General features: G+C 38.1%; 1 protein-coding gene across 5 annotated transcripts in view; it reads left to right on the forward strand.

Moving 5' to 3' along the window:
• sec24c (SEC24 homolog C, COPII coat complex component) overlaps positions 1–19,741 on the forward strand; it is a 53,210-nt gene that overhangs the window by 17,337 nt on the left and 16,132 nt on the right. For 3 of the 5 annotated variants that reach the window (XM_033012678.1, XM_033012681.1, XM_033012679.1), the window contains exons 4-17: positions 1,611–1,789; positions 3,127–3,531; positions 4,064–4,188; positions 6,353–6,421; positions 7,817–7,928; positions 8,668–8,795; positions 10,849–10,987; positions 11,417–11,532; positions 12,713–12,837; positions 13,831–14,022; positions 14,712–14,805; positions 15,001–15,117; positions 15,812–15,982; positions 18,657–18,753. In XM_033012678.1, coding sequence (XP_032868569.1) covers positions 1,611–1,789; positions 3,127–3,531; positions 4,064–4,188; positions 6,353–6,421; positions 7,817–7,928; positions 8,668–8,795; positions 10,849–10,987; positions 11,417–11,532; positions 12,713–12,837; positions 13,831–14,022; positions 14,712–14,805; positions 15,001–15,117; positions 15,812–15,982; positions 18,657–18,753 — 2,069 coding nt within the window. The remainder of the gene's footprint in view (positions 1–1,610; positions 1,790–3,126; positions 3,532–4,063; positions 4,189–6,352; positions 6,422–7,816; positions 7,929–8,667; positions 8,796–10,848; positions 10,988–11,416; positions 11,533–12,712; positions 12,838–13,830; positions 14,023–14,711; positions 14,806–15,000; positions 15,118–15,811; positions 15,983–18,656; positions 18,754–19,741) is intronic. The other 2 variants (XM_033012682.1, XM_033012680.1) reach the window with 1 other exon arrangement.

Genomic DNA, 19,741 nt, shown 5'->3' on the forward strand with positions numbered 1-19,741 from the left:
GTGTGGGGGGGAAACCGAAGATCTCGAAGTAAATCCACACGGTCACGGGGAGAATGTACAAACTCTGTACAGATGGCACCAGTAGTCGGGATCGAACCAGGGTCTCTGGCGCTGCAAATGCTGTAAGGCAGTAACTCGACCGCTGTGCCACGTGTCATCACTTTCTTATCATGAAGATCCACTTCAGAAGCATTTCAAATAAAAGCAGCTGCTAATGGCTAGTTTTTAACGCTTTATTTATAAAAATGGCGTGATATTGGGCCAACAGTGGAATGCACTTCAGATGCTGCATGCTTTGGTATTCAAATCAGCATATGACAGGCTGCTGCAGGGTATCTGAACTTGATGCTTTTGTGATCATTAGTTGCCATGACTTCTATTTACAGTGAAGCGATTTTTTTTAAATGACAAAAATATGCCAATCTTAATGTAACCACTATGGGATAAGATTAGCTGCCTGGGAAGACTAGAGAGATATACCAAAAAAGAGGTGGGAAACAATTCAGCGGCTCATTTAAAGTTTGCATATTTGTCATGAAGTTTGCTTCTGAGTACTCCGCACTTGAAATGTATCTTCCATGAGCAACTTGGTCACAAGGTTAGCTTCCAACTTCATCTCCCTTCAAATAATAAATACCATGTCCTGTTCATAGAAATGAAAGTCGCGTATCCCGGTTTACTGATTGTTAAAACTGAGTTTGAATGCCTGCTAATGTTTCTGCCATTCAAATGATCTCAAAATTGAAATGTGAAAAATTATACTGTTAATAACTTTTGAAGATGAAAATGCTAAGAACCACTGAGATACATACCGTTAATTTAATAAATGTTAATTACTTACAACTCATCCTCTGACTCCCAACACACGCCTCCCTCAGTGGTTCCTCGCTGAAATGAATTAAGTTTCTTATTCTGCAGCACATCTCAGCTGATGCAGGTTGACCAGACAGAATCTTCTGCTGTGCAGCTTGAAAACACTGAGATTGATACTCCACATTTGTATCATGAGTTGGAATGACTACAGGGAGGACATGTCAGGAAGTTTGGGACTTCAGTTGACACCGGGTTACATTCAAGCCCTAAATTTTCTGACAGTTGTACGAGGACATTTGGACAAGGTGTCTGCTGGAATTTCTCAGTAAACATTTAAAGTATTTAGAATAGTAACATTGAATTAAAAACTTTGAAATGAACCTGGCTATTCTTGAAATGACTTAACTGATAGATCCCTTTCTATCGGCTTTGCTCTATTCGAATGAATAGGTAGTTCCTACAATAGGTGTAATGTGTCATGATTTTAGTGGGTAGTTTATGTGTGGTGTAATTTGCTGGGCAATTGCACCTGTTTCATGCACTGCTGAAGTCCATGAGGAGGCCAGCATTGGAACACAGTTGAGAAATGGTTTGCAAACATACAGTATGTTTGAAGCTTTGAGTGGGAATGCTGAATGTTGGCATTTATGCACTCAACCCCAGACACTTTACAGGAAGGAGGTAAATTTGCCTGCCTTCAGAGTAACTGTTACAGTTCAAACTGCGTTTTATCCCAGTTCATACTCTGGCTCTGCAGTTAAAAACATTCCAAATTAACTGTTGAAATCTTTTTGTAGGGTTCCACAGTCTCAGCAATACATGCCTGGTAATACACTTCATTCTGGTAGTCAACCGATGCCATATCAACAGTATGCGCCCTCGCTCAGTCATGCTCAACAGTTACCAAACCAGATGGCCCACATGCAGATCACTGGAGTTTCCAGCAACAGTGCATCGCCTGTCAGCCAAGGTTACGGTAGGTAATGTTAAAATGATCTTATACAGTTGAAGTTGTGAAATAGTCGTGTACATCATAGGACAATCATTTGCCATTTCTGAGAACAGTATTCCTAATATTTTTAAGAACATCATAGAATTCTCTGGGTAATTTGAGCAGCGGAGGTTACAATACTGGGCAGTGGAGGTTGGAATTGAACCCAGGTCATTCTGCTAGCTGGGCACCACCAAGTTATTTTTATGAGAGCCTGTCAAGACAGAGTGAAGAATGTTTTATTGTCATGTGCACTGGGAGAGGAATGATGAAATCCTTACTTGCTGCAACTTTACAGGCTTATTAATGTAAGAACATAACAGATAAATGTATAGTATCAAAATGCAATCATTTACTTGATGATACTGGATAACCAATAGTGTAACAGACGTATTGTCGAACAAAAACAAAGTCCATAGCAGATCATTGCTGAGGTAGGGCTGTGCAGTATGGATCAAAAGCCTGATGGGAAGAAGCTATTCTTGAACATGGGTGTTATGGTTCTCGGGCTTCAGAACCACCTTCCCAATAGTAGCAGTGAGATGAGTGTGTGACCAGAGTGGTGTAATGCTGGTCAGTGACCAAGAAGAAAGTTACACTGGAGTGTTTTGTTGGGGTAAATGTATACAAACCGTAATGAAAGATTTAGACTGAAATGCGTGCCTTTGAAAAAAGGAACAAGGTTTGAAGAAAGAAATTTGAGAACTTAATTTCATGTGAATAATGAAAAGCTCAGAACTGAAGGACCATTAGCATTTTGGATGTGACTGGACAAGAGAAGATTGCAAAGAAGACGATATAAACCATGGAAGAACTTGAAAGCAAAGATATTGGACAGCAATCTGGTTATTTGAGAGGCTACAGGAGTTGAATGGAGCTGGTGAGATGGAGTTGGGTGTGGGTCATTACCATAAATGTAGAACTTGCAGTTTTTGTATATCTTATTGAAGTGCATCATTTTGATGGTAATCAATTCTGTCCCTTTAGGAATTGATGGGGGGTGCTTTGTCCCTCTCAATTAATGGAGTTCTTTACAATTCTGACTAAATTTCTAAATTGTCACCACTTTCAGGAAGTAATCCCACTTTTAATTGATATACTAGACAATTTGTGCTGTACTTTTCTCCCTTTTAAATCACAAATGTTCATATCACAAGCATTTGGTGCCTGGTTAATAATGAAGGCAAGGTGCAAATGCCTGAAATGGTTATGAAATTTATGTAATTCTTTCTGCCTCATTTGTGAACTATATTAACTCGCTGGCTGTTTTTACTTTTGTTTCTGTAGGAATCTTTATGACTGTAAATATATTCTGTTTTCAGGCCCGCCTGCTTCTCGTCCTCCAGCTGCAACTAGTTTGCCGCCTGTGGGTCCAGCAGCGTATTCTGCAGCGCCTCAGAATATTCCCTCAAGCACACCGCAAGATAATAGCCTTCCTCAGCATCCTTTTCCTGGGCAACCCTCCCCAGTGTCAACCTTCTCGTCTCCTCCCACATCTATAGGTCTTACGGGTGTGATTCATCCTCCTTCAGTTGGAATGCAAAGACCTCCTACGATGCATGGACAACCTCTGCCAGGACAGCCTCCATCGGGACCTTATCCACCCCAGCCTAATCACAGATCTTTGGGTCCACAGCCTGGTATGCCAGGGGCAATCCCTGGTGCTCCAACACAGGGCTTTCAAATGCATCCAGCACCTAATCAGGGATTTGTACCACAACAGAACGGTAAGCTTTTATGCAATACATAGAACAAAGTTTTCTCTGATCGATATCTATGCTACAGAATGATTTTCAGAACTGTACTGCCCAGGAATAAAAATATTTCTGTCTTCACCCACATGAGCCCCACTTTTAAATATGAGTTCTAAGTAAAAGCAGGAAGGGAAGTTGAGCAACTGAATATGTTTTCCCAGCAAGATTTTGAACGTGCTGCCTAAAAGGGCTGTGGGACCAATCCAGTCATACATTGTAATGAGGAATTGGATGGATACATTACACAATTCTGGGGAAGATGCTCTGAAGTGGGACTCAAAAGATAATTTTTTTGAAAAAATTATGCCGTCTAGATGTTACAGATGCCTACCTTGCTGTGTACTTTTTATTAGATATGCATTCTGCTTAGTCTATTTTATAAGGGTGACTATCCAATTTGTCAGTGAATTTGCACAAAAGAAAATTGTTGTTGTAAGAATGGATAGTGGTGTTCTGTAAAGTTGGGATATGCTAGTCTGCCACTTACCTTGATGTGATGTTCTAGGTTCTTTTGCGCAAATGAGGGCGCCCCAACCAAATTATGCCGCACCTTCCACTGGAGCACCAAATTACAGCAGTCAACCTCCACCTCAGCAGAAACGATTGGACCCGGACAGCATTCCAAGCCCTGTAAGCACACTGATTTTTTGTTGTTGTTATTCACCCTGTTGTGTTCTAATGTTTGTAGAACTGCTCAGTAAATTTTCTCACTTTCTGCTCGAAATTGGTTGAAAAGGATTCACTTGCATGGATGTGTTGGAGATTTGAATGTAAACCACCCCCCCCCAAACTTTTTTCAATGTGTTTGAACCCATGTTCACGTCGTATTTTTAAATATAGCCTGTACGTGTACGTAACCAGCTTGTGTCACAGCACAAGCTGTGTCTAGTAATAGCAATTCCTGCACTAGCAAATTGTGTTACTTGATGGATCCAATTTTCTTCAGAATAGTTTGGAATTCTGGTGGTCTTACGCTTGTGGGACAAACTAGTTCATTCCTGATCTGGTATCAATATCTTGAGAGCACGAGATGTAGAAAGTGTGAGATGTAGAAAGAGTGAGGCTGTTAGACAAGGCAGCAGGATTGGACCTGAAATGCCAAGATAGGTATTGAGGCAAGGTAAAAAACAACCTTGCTATAAGGTGCTTTAAACTTGTAATCCATTGTGGCACCATTACAGGACTGATTTATTTCTGATATATCAGGTAATGTTTAATTACCATTGTAGATTTTACTACATCTGTTAGTTGAATACCTAGCATCCATGTATTATACATGTTATACTAGTATTATACATGTTATTTTAACATACTCAAAAATAATTTTAACATAGAAACATAGAAAATAGGTGCAGGAGTAGGCCATTTGGCCCTTCGAGCCTGCACCGCCATTCAATATGATCATGGCTGATCATCCAACTTGGTATCCTGTACCTGCCTTCTCTCCATACCCCCTGATCCCTTTAGCCACGAGGGCCACATCTAACTCCCTCTTAATTAACAGTTGCGCTGTTGCTGACCACATGAATTTAGATACCCAAATCAGGCTGTATCAATATGTCTGAAAACGATCTAAGATATATATAATATATCCAGGGTAAAAATGCAGCATTCCGAATCATTGCAGATGTTAAAAATCTAATACCAAAAGTGCTAGAAATACTTGCCAATAAACCAATATTGAATATTTTGGCACCTGTAACTATAAGACTCCTGAAGACCTAAAGTTCACTTTTCAGGCTGAGCTTTTAAGTAGTTTAGGTGGACATGAAGCATGTGAGTTAATTGGTGATAATGCTTAGAAGAGTCTCTGGAAAGAGTAGTAGAACTGCGAATTTGATAATTATTTTTGAAACCAATGCAATAATGGGGAGATTGTTGGTTCTTTGTGAATAGGTGAGTTTGAATGAAGTTATTTCTGTTTGTGCAGTTGTCCTCAAGACTTTGGATTGAGTGTTTGCAGAATTTATGAAAGCAGTTGATTCAAAGACCTTGAATCTTTGTTAGGGAGTGTTTAAATTATACTGCTCTTAATAATTTTTCTCAGCTTTCTACTTTAAACAAATATTTTCAGATCAGTAAATGCATAGATCAGTGGTGAATTTTTATAATTGAAAAGGAAATGTTTGAAAAGAGAATTCTGCCAGTATCCCAACACTTTTGCATAGTTTGCCATAGATATACATCGATCTCAGGGAAAAGAGGTACTATTTTACTTTAAGCAGTTGCAGTGATTTTCTTTGTGTTTTGCACCATTTGGAATTAATTCTGGTGAGGATATTTTAATTATCGAAATTTCCCTACCCAGGAGATGAATGCGGTTGCTATGTTGCAAACATCCTTTCACAACTAACCATTTAATCATACATGGTCGGTCTGATGTGTTTGGCTTTCTCAACTCATTTTTGTGTCTGGGAAACTGGCATGAATGATAGAAACATTAAAACCCACACCATATAATTTTCAATCGTTTTTATTAAATTGCACTTAATTTTAGCAGATTTTCTGAATTAATATTGAAAAGCACATAATTGAAGAGCTAACACGTTTATAGATGGAATTATTTTCCCAGAATATTTTCTGGAAATGTTGATTTTCTTTTAAGGCAGTTAAGAGGTCTTGCATTTGGTATTGACGTGTTTAGATAGCTGTCTAACTGATTAGCACTACTTGCATGTGCAATGATGTATATCAAAGGACTTGCTGATATGGCACCATTTGTGTAGGAAGGTAGAAGTAACAATTGTTACTCTTGTTTCTCTCCTGTTTTGCTGCTCATTTGTGCCCTTTTAAGCAACTTAATGAACTGCCAACTCAAAAGAAAACAAGACATAGAATAGATCCAGATGCAATTCCTAGTCCAGTAAGTCTGCTTGTATGTACGTGCTGTTACCTTCTGCATTACTGCCCTGCTTAAACTCCAAAAGGCTCATTGATCTGCAATTATGAACTACATGCTGTAAGGTCATAATGTTGTTGCACTTTGTATGTGCTATTTTGCAATTCCACATTTTATTTAAAAGGTAAATGACAGCTAAAGTGAATGCCCAAGAAAATATTTATACTGCAAATCTTTCCAATGGATTACTAAAACCTTTATCATATGACTTATGGAGAATTTAGTGTTTGAACACATTAATGTTGTGATCTTACAGTCATGTGTTAATAGGTTAGCATTAGATACAAATTTATATTTAATTTCAGGATCTAAACTTGCATACATGGTGAGCATTTTTGGTCTGGATTTTAATTTCCAGCACTAAATAGCTTTATTAGCTAGATACTGTTTTTATTTTTTCCCCATTACACTTCATCAATATAATTTCTCTACATTTTTCATTATTTTTATGAAACCTGTGCAAGAGATGGAAACCCTCTTGTCTCTTTATTGGGATATTTTTAATTGCAGAATCTTTGGTGTAGTAATTAGTAGTAACAATAAGTTTGGAGAAGTTTTAGAATGGACATTATATGTCATTCCAAAATCAAGCTAACTGAGAAAGCTAGCTGCGACTTTAATTATTGGTACTTATGTGCTGTTATGACTCTTTAGAATTAATTTTAGTGGCCGCATAAAATCAATGTACTTATTTTGATTTTTTTCTGTGAAAAGCAGGTGCTGAATGAGTTTTTCTCCTATTGGAGGCTCTTCAGTGATCCAGTCTGAGATACCTTTGACTGGCAAATGTTTGGTGTAATGCAAGTCTAGATTCGATGCGTAAAAGATTTTCTACTTTCCCTGTCCTTTCCAAGCATTGCCAATTTCTTCTAATTCATCTGTGTTGCACCCTTTAGATATTCACTTTAGTGCTTTTGTGTTGTTCCACAGGCATCAAAAACCTATTTGGTACACTGTCCAAATGGTTAATTGAGACAATAGACACTGTGAGCAGGGTGGAGAGGCTACCACAGTTGAATGCGCGATCGTGTACACCTTTGCATTTGAACAGTTATCACTGAACATTAATTGGGAATTTGGGCTGATTTCTTTACTCTTGGCATGTTAGGAGTGCTAAAGGCAATTATGATCCAATGTTGATTTGCAAACTTAGCTTCCAGGCCATTTATGGCTCAGGCAGCACACGCATTCACAAGACTGTTAGCAAAGGTTTAAGTGGTTAGTTAATGTTACATAGTGGATTTGGCTGCTCATCCTTTTATACCAGCTTATAGTGCATCTATTCATCTCTACAAATGATAATGGATAGCTTGAACTTTAATAAATGACTCTAAAATATTGTATTGTGTGCTGTAACAGATCCAAGTAATTGAGGATGATAAGTCGAATCGAGGATCTGAACCATTTTCGACAGCTGTAAGAGGACAAGTTCCACCACTCGTGACGACTGACTTTGTGGTAAAGGATCAAGGTAGATTTAATTTGCTCAGCTTCAACAAAATTCCTTCATATTTGTGATTTGCATGCAAATCATATTGACTTCTTTCACACAAGAGGAGAAAGATTTAATAGGAACCTAAGGAGCAACTTTTTCCACACATGATATATGAAAAAAGCTGCTAAATGAAGTAGTTGAGGCTAGGAAAGGCCATAGATATGGACCAGACATGGGCAAATGGAACTCGCTTAGATTGGGCATCTTGGTTGGCATAGATGAGTTGAGCCGACGGGCCTTTAACCTAATTCAAGATGTACCCATATCTGTCAATATGTCTCGGTTGTAAAAATATTGGGTGATTTTCACATTGATGTAATAGAGACTTCTGAAAAACAAAAATTAATGGGATCAATGATTCAAGAATTGTATGTCTCAATTTACAGTTCCAGTGGCTTTTAGCCAACAAAGTAACTAGCAAATGTGTGTGTTGTTATTTTGTCTACAGTTGTGATTACTTGCCAATCTTTTTCTCTTTTCAAACCAACCTACGAATGTTTTAGATCACTGATGTTTCCTTGCAGTGTATGATGTATGTTACATACAATTGAAGCACTCAAAAATACTGTAAATTAAGTTTTTTTTGTTTTTATTAAATCAATGAAAAAGAGCACACCAAATGGAGGTTTACTAATGAAACGGCTCCTTAACAGTGCATTTATAAAGTAAAACTTTGATTTCATCGGAGAATAAAACTTATTTTGTTCTCTTGCAGGGAATGCAAGTCCTCGTTTTGTTCGATGTGCAACTTACAATATACCTTGCACTTCAGACATGGCAAAACAATGTCAGGTTCCCCTCACTACAGTCATAAAACCACTTGCCACGCTGCCAGCTGATGAGGTAATCTGCACTGCAAACTCCCAAATGAATGGAATGTTCAAACTATATTCCTTTTAAAAGCGGGCGCTACTTTTTATTCTGCTTGCAGTCATGTGTATATTATACTAAAGAATCTTTAACACTGAGATGGAGGTAACTGAAGTACTGAAAAGCATATGTGTTAGTATTAGCCTTGATTGGATGAACCCTCCAACTAGGAATTAGACCCATTATGAGTAGCTGACGAGTCACTTTTTGCATGTGGTTACTTTAAGTAAAAGCAAGGAGGAGAGAATCAGTTGTGGCAAATAGCCCAACTTGAGGTGTGCATGTGTGGAGAGGCTCCACCTGCAATGGACTTCTGACAGGGCAAGATTCTGGGATTGACGCAACTGTTGAACATTCTCATGGCGTCTCTCTGAGCTCGAGTGAGCTCAAGCCTCTGGTTGGAGAGCAACCATTGTGTGATTCTGTGCAGATGAATATTGGCTTCATGGCAGACTTTCTGGGAAGTACCTTACTGGCATTACACTGCAGTCGATGCTATCAACAAGGTAAAAGAGAAAGTAAACTAGAAAATCAAATGGATCCAAACTTTATGTGGAGCCCATTGTCTCGTAATTTAAATAGTTTGATTTGCGGGTTGTCAGTGATTGATGAGTTAATTTGTTTCACGACAGTGTTGCTATGGTTATCCTGGGACTGATGGGACAAGAAATGCAGGCAAATTCACTTGCTCTCTATTTCATTTAGAGTGTTGGGATTTTATAACTTAAATAATGCATCCTTGTACTCTGTTCTATTTCTGAGCAGGGAGCGCTACTGTAGGTCAGTTGAAGCGAAGCACGGTAGTGAACTTGTCACTCTTTCCACATTCAACCTTTGAAATTGGATCTGCCTGTATTTGAGTATGTCTGTGTACTGGCAGCTGCTAAACGTGCCAACAGCAAGCATTGAACCCCAGTTATGGGGTAGAAAAACCTTTTGTCTGTAGAAACACTCTAAATTTAGCTATCCGGTTCAATAAAACTTTTAATGGCAAGGAAAAAATTAAGTCCATGTTCACCAAACAGAAAATAGTTTTGTTAGGTCAAGCTATCGAACACATATCAATTCATTTAATGAGAATGATAGGGTGTTTGCTCAGGAAATATCAACCCAGCAACACTTAATGCACAGTCTTTCTGAAGCAATACTGATACAAGTAGCAATTAAAAGCCATATTTTGTTCAAGTTCTTTGTGATGATGATTCCATTTTGTCTGCTGCAGCTGTTGAAATGAATCCAAAAACTGTAAGTGACACCATGGCTTGCTCAGTGGCTTGCTCAGCACATTGGTTTGGACATTTCAAAATTGTATATCATGCATTTTTTAGAAGGAGTTAATACACTTATTTTACTCTTTAATTAAAGATAAATTTGGAGTAGATTAAGAATTTTCAGACTGAAAACATGAATTAACTTTACATTAAGGTTAGTAGTCACAGCTGTAAAATCCGAGGGTTCCGTTTTTTGATGAGTTCTCAGTTATTCTGCTATAACGAAATTTGGAGATTGAGTTCATGATTGTTGGTCCCTTAAATTTGAAGAAATTGCATTCTGATTTTGCCTTATTATGTATCCGTGACTGGACTTGTTTCGTCTGATGATCACTTTGGTACAGGAGAGGTGGGGTCTTGCAGTTTAGTTGTTAAACTGAGGTTCATTCTGTCCTGTATGGTTGTTCATGATTTGATTGTACAATTTGATGAGTTTGGAAATTATCGTGGTATACTGGTTACCTGTTATCCCTAACCAACGCCACCCAAAATGATGATCTTGTTACCAACAAAATGGTTGACTTGTTTAAACATGTAAGGAAGCAATTGCACAGAAAATGAAGAAGTGAATGTAAAAGGTGCAATATAAATAGGCTTACTTTAAATGAAACTAAAAAAAGGTTTTGTTTAGTCCAATGCAAATTATTTCCAGGTTGATGCAGTTTTTAAAGTATTTTATTTTAATGTCTTTCATTTTCTGAAGCGCTTAGTTGTGGAACTGTACTGAAGTTTTTTTATCTTTGTTCAAATTGCAGGCACACCCTTTCATTGTAGATCATGGAGAGACTGGCCCTATACGGTGCAATAGGTGCAAGGCCTACATGTGTCCTTACATGCAGTTTATTGAAGGAGGGCGCAGATTCCAATGTGCATTTTGCAGTTGTGTCACAGAAGGTAACTCGTAGAAGGAGAGCTATATTTTTTTGCTCAAATTGTGTCTCCCTCATGTAATGTTCCCATGAAAAACTAGAATGAAAGAGCAGAGTGTAGCACCATGCTAATACTAACTTCTGAACATGTCGGAGATTATATGCCCTCCTTCTAACTTGTCTTGCCCATTGATACAGGAGCTATTGAGGGTATGTGTATACATTTTTCAGCCTTTGTTCAGGACCTCTTAACTCCTGCAAGATATTTGATTTGTTATCATTTTTGACATTCTTAAAAATAATTAATCTCTATGCTGCGATTAAATTGAAATTGTACATTTTTAGTGACAAGTGCTTTTAGGTTTATTGTAATGTGAATGACTTGTCCTGGTTCCCATCCTACCTTTCTAGCATACCCAATAACACATTGTAACTCCTGTTTCTCCTTCCTCAGTACTGCCTCACTATTTCCAACATTTGGATCACACCGGCAAGCGAATGGACTACTACGATCGACCAGAACTGTCACTTGGTTCCTATGAATTTTTAGCCACTGTAGACTACTGCAAGGTATTCCATACATGTTACCTATTTCTTAATCTGCAAACCCCTATCATTGGAGTAAAATCTAAGGGTTTTATTTATATAAATACCTGGTCGGCAGATCTAATCCAAGCTTTCCAAATTGCACCCCATGGCTTTAAATAATACGTCAATTTAATTGATGTGGGTAACTCCCCCTCCCATTCCCGAAGGGTCTCGACCTGAAACGTCACCCATTCCTTCTCTCCAGAGATGCTGCCTATCCTGCTAAGTTACTCCAGCTTTTTGTGTCTCACCACACTGACCTTTCTGTCCTGGGTCTCCTCCATTGTCAGAGTGAGGCCCAGTACAAATTGGCGGAACAGCACCTCATATTTCACTTGAGCAGCTTACACCCCAGCGGTATGAACATTGACTTCTCTAATTTCAAGAAACTTGCTTTCCCCTTCTCTCCATCCCTCCCATTCCCAGTTCTCCGACCAGTCTTACTGTCTCCGACTACATTTTATCTGTTTGCTTTGTTGTTACCTTCTCCCAGCTAACAAAAATCTATTCTACGTTTTCCTTGATCTCCATTCTTTTTGCCCTGTTTTCAAACCTTCACACTTCCTTATCTATCTATCTATCTATCTCCCTCCCCCTGACGTCAGCCTGAAGAAGGGTCTCGACCCGAAACGTCACCCATTCCTTCTCTCCAGAGATGCTGCCTGATCCGCTGAGTTATTCCAACATTTTGTGTCTATCTTTGGTTTACACCAGCATCTCAGTTTCTTCATACACATTTCAATGTCTATTTATGTATTTGGATAAAAGTGGCTCAAAGCCAAAGCTGCAACATGGCAATGTATTAACATTTTCAAATGTTTTTCTGCTGGTATGCCTACCATTGTCATGTCATCCATTGTGGGTGGCTTTATGAGAGTGAGAAGACCGAGATATTACTTGTTTTTAAAAATGTATTCCTTTTTTTGTCAAGATAAAAATCAGGGCGTACCCCTGCGGGTATAGCTTCAGCAGAACGTTGTCATGAAGTTTGGTTGTCCCCATTTTTAATCTTTCTATTGCAGACAGTAATCATAATTGCTGCAGCTATAATATACATGAAGCGCTTCAGTCTCGGCAGTGTTTGCTTACACAGATGCAAAGGGTTTTGCTGAATTGGACATATGATTCTTCAATTGTAACTTAAAAAGGATTTATTTTACAGAATAATAAATTTCCTAATCCACCTGCGTTCATCTTTATGATCGATGTATCCTACAATGCACTGAAAAGTGGGCTGGTTCACCTATTATGTGAGGAGCTTAAAACTCTGTTGGACTTCCTTCCAAGGTAAGATAATTTTGCTGTTTCTGCATAAAGGGAAATTACTGTCACTATTGATTCTCTACATTTTCTCATCAAGAAAGTCTAACTAAAAGACCTGCTGAAAGATACCATCCATTCTACCATCCATTCTACTAAACACTTTTAAAAGGAAAATTATTTTATTAATCTTTTAAAGTGAGCAACCTCATTTTTGCAGTTGCCCAGATATGATGATAAATTTCTGCCCTTTTTCTTGTGTGCTGTGCAGACTGAGACAACTAATATATAAAAATGAAGACATAAGGAACAGCAGATGATGGAATCTTAAGCAAAACATGGTACAGGAGGAATTCAGCATATAGAGCAGCATCTGTGGAGGCAATGAACAGGTGATGTTTCGGGTCAAGATGCTCCTTTAGACTGAAGAAGGATTCCTGGCCAAAAGGGTTCCAGCCCTGTCCATGCTTCCACAGATGCTGCCAGATTTACTAAATTCCTCTAGCAATTTATGTTTTGCTTAATGTATATTAAATGTTTCTTGAAGGTAGACATAAAATGCTGGAGTACCTCAGCGGGACAGGCAACATCTCTGGAGAGAAGGAATGGGTGACGTTTCGGGTCGACCCCACCCGACTTCTTCTCGACGCGAAAAGACACCCATTTCTTCTTGCCAGAGATGCTGCCTGTCCCGTTGAGTTACTCCAGCATTTTGTGTCTATCTTTGTTTTAAACCAACATCAGCAGTTCCTTCCTACACACTTAAATGTTTCTTGTACCCCTCGGAGACACAGCATCATATTTCCCTTCAATTTTAAATTATTCATCATATTGTACTTTTTTTCTGCCTGTTTGGAAGTCTCATCTGTATAAAAAATTGCTTTGTGTCCATTATTATAGCTTGTGCGTTGCCCATATTCAAGCATAGAGTACATTTAAGGCATTACACTAAGGGCCTTTGCAATTTCAAACTTAGTGCTAAAAAAATGAATTAGTTTGAATTTCTTGTTTCTCTTCTAGGGAGGGCAATGCAGAAGAATCTGCAATAAGGGTTGGCTTTGTAACATATAACAAAGTTTTACATTTTTACAATGTTAAGAGCTCGTTAGCTCAGCCACAAATGATGGTGGTGTCCGATGTAGCTGACATGTTTGTGCCCTTGCTTGATGGATTCCTGGTCAATGTGAATGAGTCACGGGCTGTGATAAACAGGTAAGAAACCCATCTTGTGAGAATGTTATAGTGTCATGTTAGAAAACTATTTGCAACTACTTACAAAAACATTACACAGCAGAATACACTAGTGTAAGATTTTGAGTGATCATTTCACTGCACCCATGAACTCTGCTAAATTACGAAGCCTGTTTCTATGATATTGGGGTAATTGGAATCATGAGTCAAAAGATCTGAAATTTGAAACTTTACAGCAAAGGTGGGTGACTGGCAGAAAGGGGAGTAACCGTGGCATGCAGGATTCCCCAGTTGCTGTGCCAAATGAAAACAGGTACACCCTCTTGGGAGCTGTCGAGGCTTGCAGTTGCTGAGTTATAGCTGCTGCCCCTTCATTCTGTGACTGCTCCAATTCTGCGGCATGGATAGGAATTCATTTTCAGCTGCCCGGATTTCAAGACTGCTTTTGATGAATTCTCGGCATAGTTTGATTTTATCATTTGCCGTTGTGCAGTTTGCATTAGTGACCTTTGGATTGCGTGATCAAAACCAGATCCTTGTACCTGAAAATTAAATGACTTAACAGCTCAAAATGCAAAAGAGCAGATTTGTTTGGTTCAATCTTGGTATTGACAATTGAATTTCCATAATACAGTTAATGTAACTGAATTGCAGTCTTGCTGATCGGCTTAAAGTGAAATCAAATTAATAATGCCATTTATTATTTTCAGTTTATTAGAACAGATTCCTGAAATGTTTGGTGATACCAGAGAAACTGAGACAGTTTTTGGACCTGTTATTCAAGCTGGCCTGGAAGCCCTCAAGGTAAGTCTCCCTTTTATATCCACATCAGAATCTGCATTTTGGTAGCAAATCGGGTGGAATATCTCACTTTGACACAAAGCTGGAGTAACTCAGCAGGACATGCAGCATCTCTGGAGAGAAGGAATAGGTGACGTCTCGGTCGAGACCCTTCAGTCCACTGATTAATAAGGTGCTGATGACATTTTGTATTTGCAGGCAGCTGAATGTGCTGGCAAACTGTTCATATTCCACTCCACCCTGCCTCTTGCTGAAGCGCCTGGAAAGCTAAAGAATAGAGATGACAAGAAGCTAATCAACACAGACAAAGAAAAGGTTTGTAGGATATTTTTAAAGATGGGTTTACATTATTTGAAGTTCATTGCTTCCGAGGTAGTGGTATTTGAAGAACTGTGTTTTCTGAGCAGCTTATTAAAACATTTGTTCTTTGAATATCTGAATCAATGAGGGCGCTGAATCAGCATTCGGCTGGGGAAAGGCAGATTCAAATGCCTCTGACGGATTGGGTTTTTAAGGTTTCAGGCTTCAAGATAATTTTGTCGAATGGTGCCTAAAAATGTTAAAACAATTGAATTTCCTGTTTTTACAGGAGTGGTAAGACACTTATCAATCTTGGTCCCACTCTGCTTTCTCCTTGCAATCAATGTAAGCTTAATGAACTGTGCTCACTTTCTGACTCGGTATATGACAGCCATGACATTGAGAAAATGATTGCGGATAATCAGAATTTCTGGCAGTCTAGACTGACTCCATATTCCATCGTCATTATTAATTTATTTTATCCCCCAGATTGCATTTTCTTTTGCTATCTTTTATCCTATTATCTCTTCTACCCCTTGTTCCATCACAGATGTTTTTGTTTTCTCCCCACCTCCTTCTGTTCTTTGTGTTTTATCTTTAATTGTTTGATCTGAAATGTTAACTCTAAACCTATGCTACTTTAGCACTTTTTCTACTTTTCAACATCAACACAATTTTTATATTGTTTGTATGTATTTCTTTATTGCAGACGCTGTTTCAACCTCAGACCAGCTTTTACAATAATCTGGCAAAGGAGTGTGTGGCACAAGGCTGCTGTGTGGACCTCTTCCTATTCCCTAATCAATATGTTGATGTGGCAACCTTGGGACTGGTTACGTATCAGACGGGAGGTTCCATTTACAAGTACACATACTTCCAGGTAATGTTTGTCGGATATAGTAGTTGTAGAGAAATTTTGCAGCTCTCATTCAAAGGCTTGGTATACAAGTGGCCCCATCAATGTAAAATTATCAAACTTTTCTGAGAAACATGCACTCTTCACGTCACAAGCAATGCGCTCGCCTATTAAAAGATAACTGGCGTGAAGGTCTAATTTGGAGATGCATTACTTGGAAAAAACTGCAACATAAATTTTTTTTAAATTTAGGATTTGAGAGCAAAAATATCAATTTTTCTGGAAACATCTATGTCTATTGTGCCTGTGGAATTCAGATTCCTTCGGAGTATTTTGTGCAGGTCATACCTGTCGTACTGCTGATTGGATGAAACAGCTGTGGGTAGTTTCCATTACAAAGCCCTTGCAAGCTCTTTCCAAAGTTGTTGTGCCCAAGGATATTTGAAGGGTTCAAACCGTTATTCCCTTTGGGAATTTTCTGCTGTTATTTGTTTGTCCAGTGATTGCTCTTACATACTTAAATAATGCCACAAACAGCCAAAGCATTTAGCTTTCCCTCTGTGTCGGTGAGAATCTGTACCCAATGCTTGATTATTGAGCTGCCTGTAAAGAGAGAGAACTAGATTGCGTTTCGAAAGCTCTGAGCAAAGCCACAAGCATGCAGTGGGATTTGGATAATTTTACCCACCCATTCTGTCGGAATGGAATTAATACAGCCTAGACTTTCTAGGCCATACCATGTCAGCTTCCAACTAGCAAGAACTTTCATTGATATAACTCATCTTGTATTTTGAGATTGCCGGGAAAAGTTAAATAGATGTTTTTTGGAGAAATGTTATGGGTCTTGAGAGTTAAGGAACAGTTTGGAATTCCAGTTGCCTCTTTTGGTCATTGCAGTGTATATGCTGTCATGCTCTCATCATTGTACTAGATTATCACCTAGTTTAAATTGTGAAGTAACAGTACACGTTGGTGTGGAATGATAGCATTTTGATTATTAGCTCGTTGACAATCTGATGTGTGTTGCACAAGTGTAAATCCTGCCGCAGCAATTGGGAAATGCATAATTGTGATCTGCCATATGACACTGCTACCAGATTGTCATACATGTGGATGAAGCTCACTGAGGGGAAGAATTGTTTCTTTCAGACCTGCATGTTACTCCAGACCATGACCACTGAAGTGGTTTAGCTTTTAACGTTTGGTGCAGTGGAATCATTAAATGACTGGATTGATATCCAAAGGCCTGACAGCCAGATAATTTAAAATTTAATATTTAAATAATTATGCTTTAAAAAGCTAATGTTAACGGTAATGTGGAACCACAGGGTTCCCCAGGTTAAGATAAGCTGACTTACAAAATCTGACTTTGCACAAGTTTGCACATTTTTAGGGCTTTGTTTCATAATATTCATTAATGATGAGATACAGTATATATTCCAATAGTTTAATTATAGGTAATGTGAGGTTGACTATTAAATGAAATGAAGAAATAATATTAAGTGCATCAAGAGCAATATGATATGGATAGCAATAAAAAATGAACACTTCTGGCTTGCGAAGAAATCATTCTCTGGAATGGAACCGTTAATGTAACCCTGGACTGATTGCAGTACAAAATTCCATCTGCTTCACTGATGATTGCTGAGCTTCTTTGCATTAGAACTAGTGAAGAGTTTTTTAAATCACCACCAAAATTCAATCTTATTGCCTAGCAGACATGGGAGCTAAGTGATTTATCCCTGCTTCTCTTTGTATTTATTTTTACTTTTTCCTTGGCATTTCATATGCTTTTTAAAATTATATTCAGTTGTGAATGACCTTAAAATAACTATTTTTATAATGTCCATATGATGGGGGGTTTTTTGGCGCTAGTCATTCTACTATTCAACAGACTTCGCTGATATTGTTCCTGAGATATTCAGCAAGAGCTTGCTGAGAATCTGGGGTTTAAACTGATGATCAACATTCCCACGGTGAAACCTTTTCGGGGACTGTTTGTCCATTTCAATGGAAGAAAGGACACAATTCTTCTGTTTACAACTTGTCCTAAAGTAAAGAAAGGGGCAGTTTAATGTTGCATTATTTAATTTGGATTTGCCAATTCTTGTTATTTTTAATTTTCCTCAAATAATTAGCTCTTTGCCATTGTGCCTACCAAAAAACAAACCAAATCAGAAGTCAGTTAACATATTGACCAATTACATAATTGTTTTTTGATCAATTAACTTATATCGCACCAGTGTGATATTGTTCCTGCTTTGTTCATTGCAGCAATTTTCTGGAGAAACAATAATTTGTTTTTGGAGACAGCTGAAGGATTGGCGATCCAGTTTTTTACATCCATATTACACAACCTGTTTTGAATATATATATATTTTTTAAATTGTTGAATTAATGATGTTAGTTGTCATGAAAAAAGCAATAAATGAAGCAAGGACAATAAATGCATTGGTATCTGAACATTAGAATAAATTGTACCTTTCATTACTTTCTCAGGCTATTTAACCCTGAGCATGCTGACTAATTCCCAGTTTGTGTTCTATTCAACTATACGTATTCTCTACCCTTAATTTTTTGCAAGCTCATTATCAAGTAGTTTTATTCCGAGTGAATTACTTAAACTAAACTTTGAAAAGCAAAACCAACTAGCATTTTCTTAATGTGCAGATATTTAAAGTATTTTTTCTCCAACTAGGCACAAGCAGATGGTGAGCGATTCCTAAATGATCTACACAGAGATGTTAGAAAAGTGATTGGGTTTGATGCTGTGATGAGGGTGCGGACAAGTACAGGTATGTTGGTTTGTTAATTGATATACTATAATCGGTATACGTTTTGAAATTATCTTGTGAGGAGGTGATAGTCCAGAGTACAAATTCAACAGCTTCATACTTGTGGGACCTTTGCACTTAAAAATGTTTCTCAAGGGGTATGCTTTCCCAGCCACTGACTTGCTTTCATGCATGTATGTTGCTGAACCTAGTATGCATTTCCAATTTATAGGTATGAATAGTTGCATTAAATAGCAACATAAGCTTCTGAATGCAAGTTGAATTATTCGAAATTAAATGGTGATCAACAGAAACTAATCTGCAAAGTGCTGATAGTGGAAATGCGTTGTATTATTGATAGTCAAGTCAAGAGATTTTATTGTCATGTGTCCCAGATAGGACAATTAAATTCTTACTTTGCTTCAGCACAACAGAATATAGAAGGCATGAATACAGAACAGATCAGTGTGTCCATATACCATTGTATAAATATATACACACATGAATAAATAAAACAGATAAAGTGCAAATAAACTGATAATGGGCTATTAATGTTCAGAGTTTTGTTTGAGTTGAGTTCAATAGCCTGATGGCTGTGGGGAAGAAGCTGTTTCTGAACCTGGACGTTGCAGTCTTCAGGCTCCTGTACCTTCTATCTGAAGGTAGCGGGGAGATGAGTGTGTGTCCAGGATGATGTGGGTCCTTGATGATGCTGCCAGTCTTATATGGTTTTAATCTGAAAGCATTTGTGTCAGATGAATAATAAAATTGATTTGTATCTTACTCAGCTATTAGCCAAAAAAGAATCTTATTTGCTGTTTAAAAGGAATTCAGCTTTATTTCAAGAATATACACCATCTTAAATATTTATTTCCTGATTGTAAATTTGTGTTGTGACTTTTGCCTTGTAATCAGTGAAAATGAAACCCTCTTGTGGAAAGAATTTCCATTGAGGCACTAGATATTTATGTTTGCTGCCTGACTCCTGCTGCAGTACGTATTGTGGGAT

Source organism: Amblyraja radiata, chromosome 37 (genome assembly GCF_010909765.2).
Source record: "Amblyraja radiata isolate CabotCenter1 chromosome 37, sAmbRad1.1.pri, whole genome shotgun sequence".
NCBI lineage: Eukaryota > Metazoa > Chordata > Chondrichthyes > Rajiformes > Rajidae > Amblyraja > Amblyraja radiata.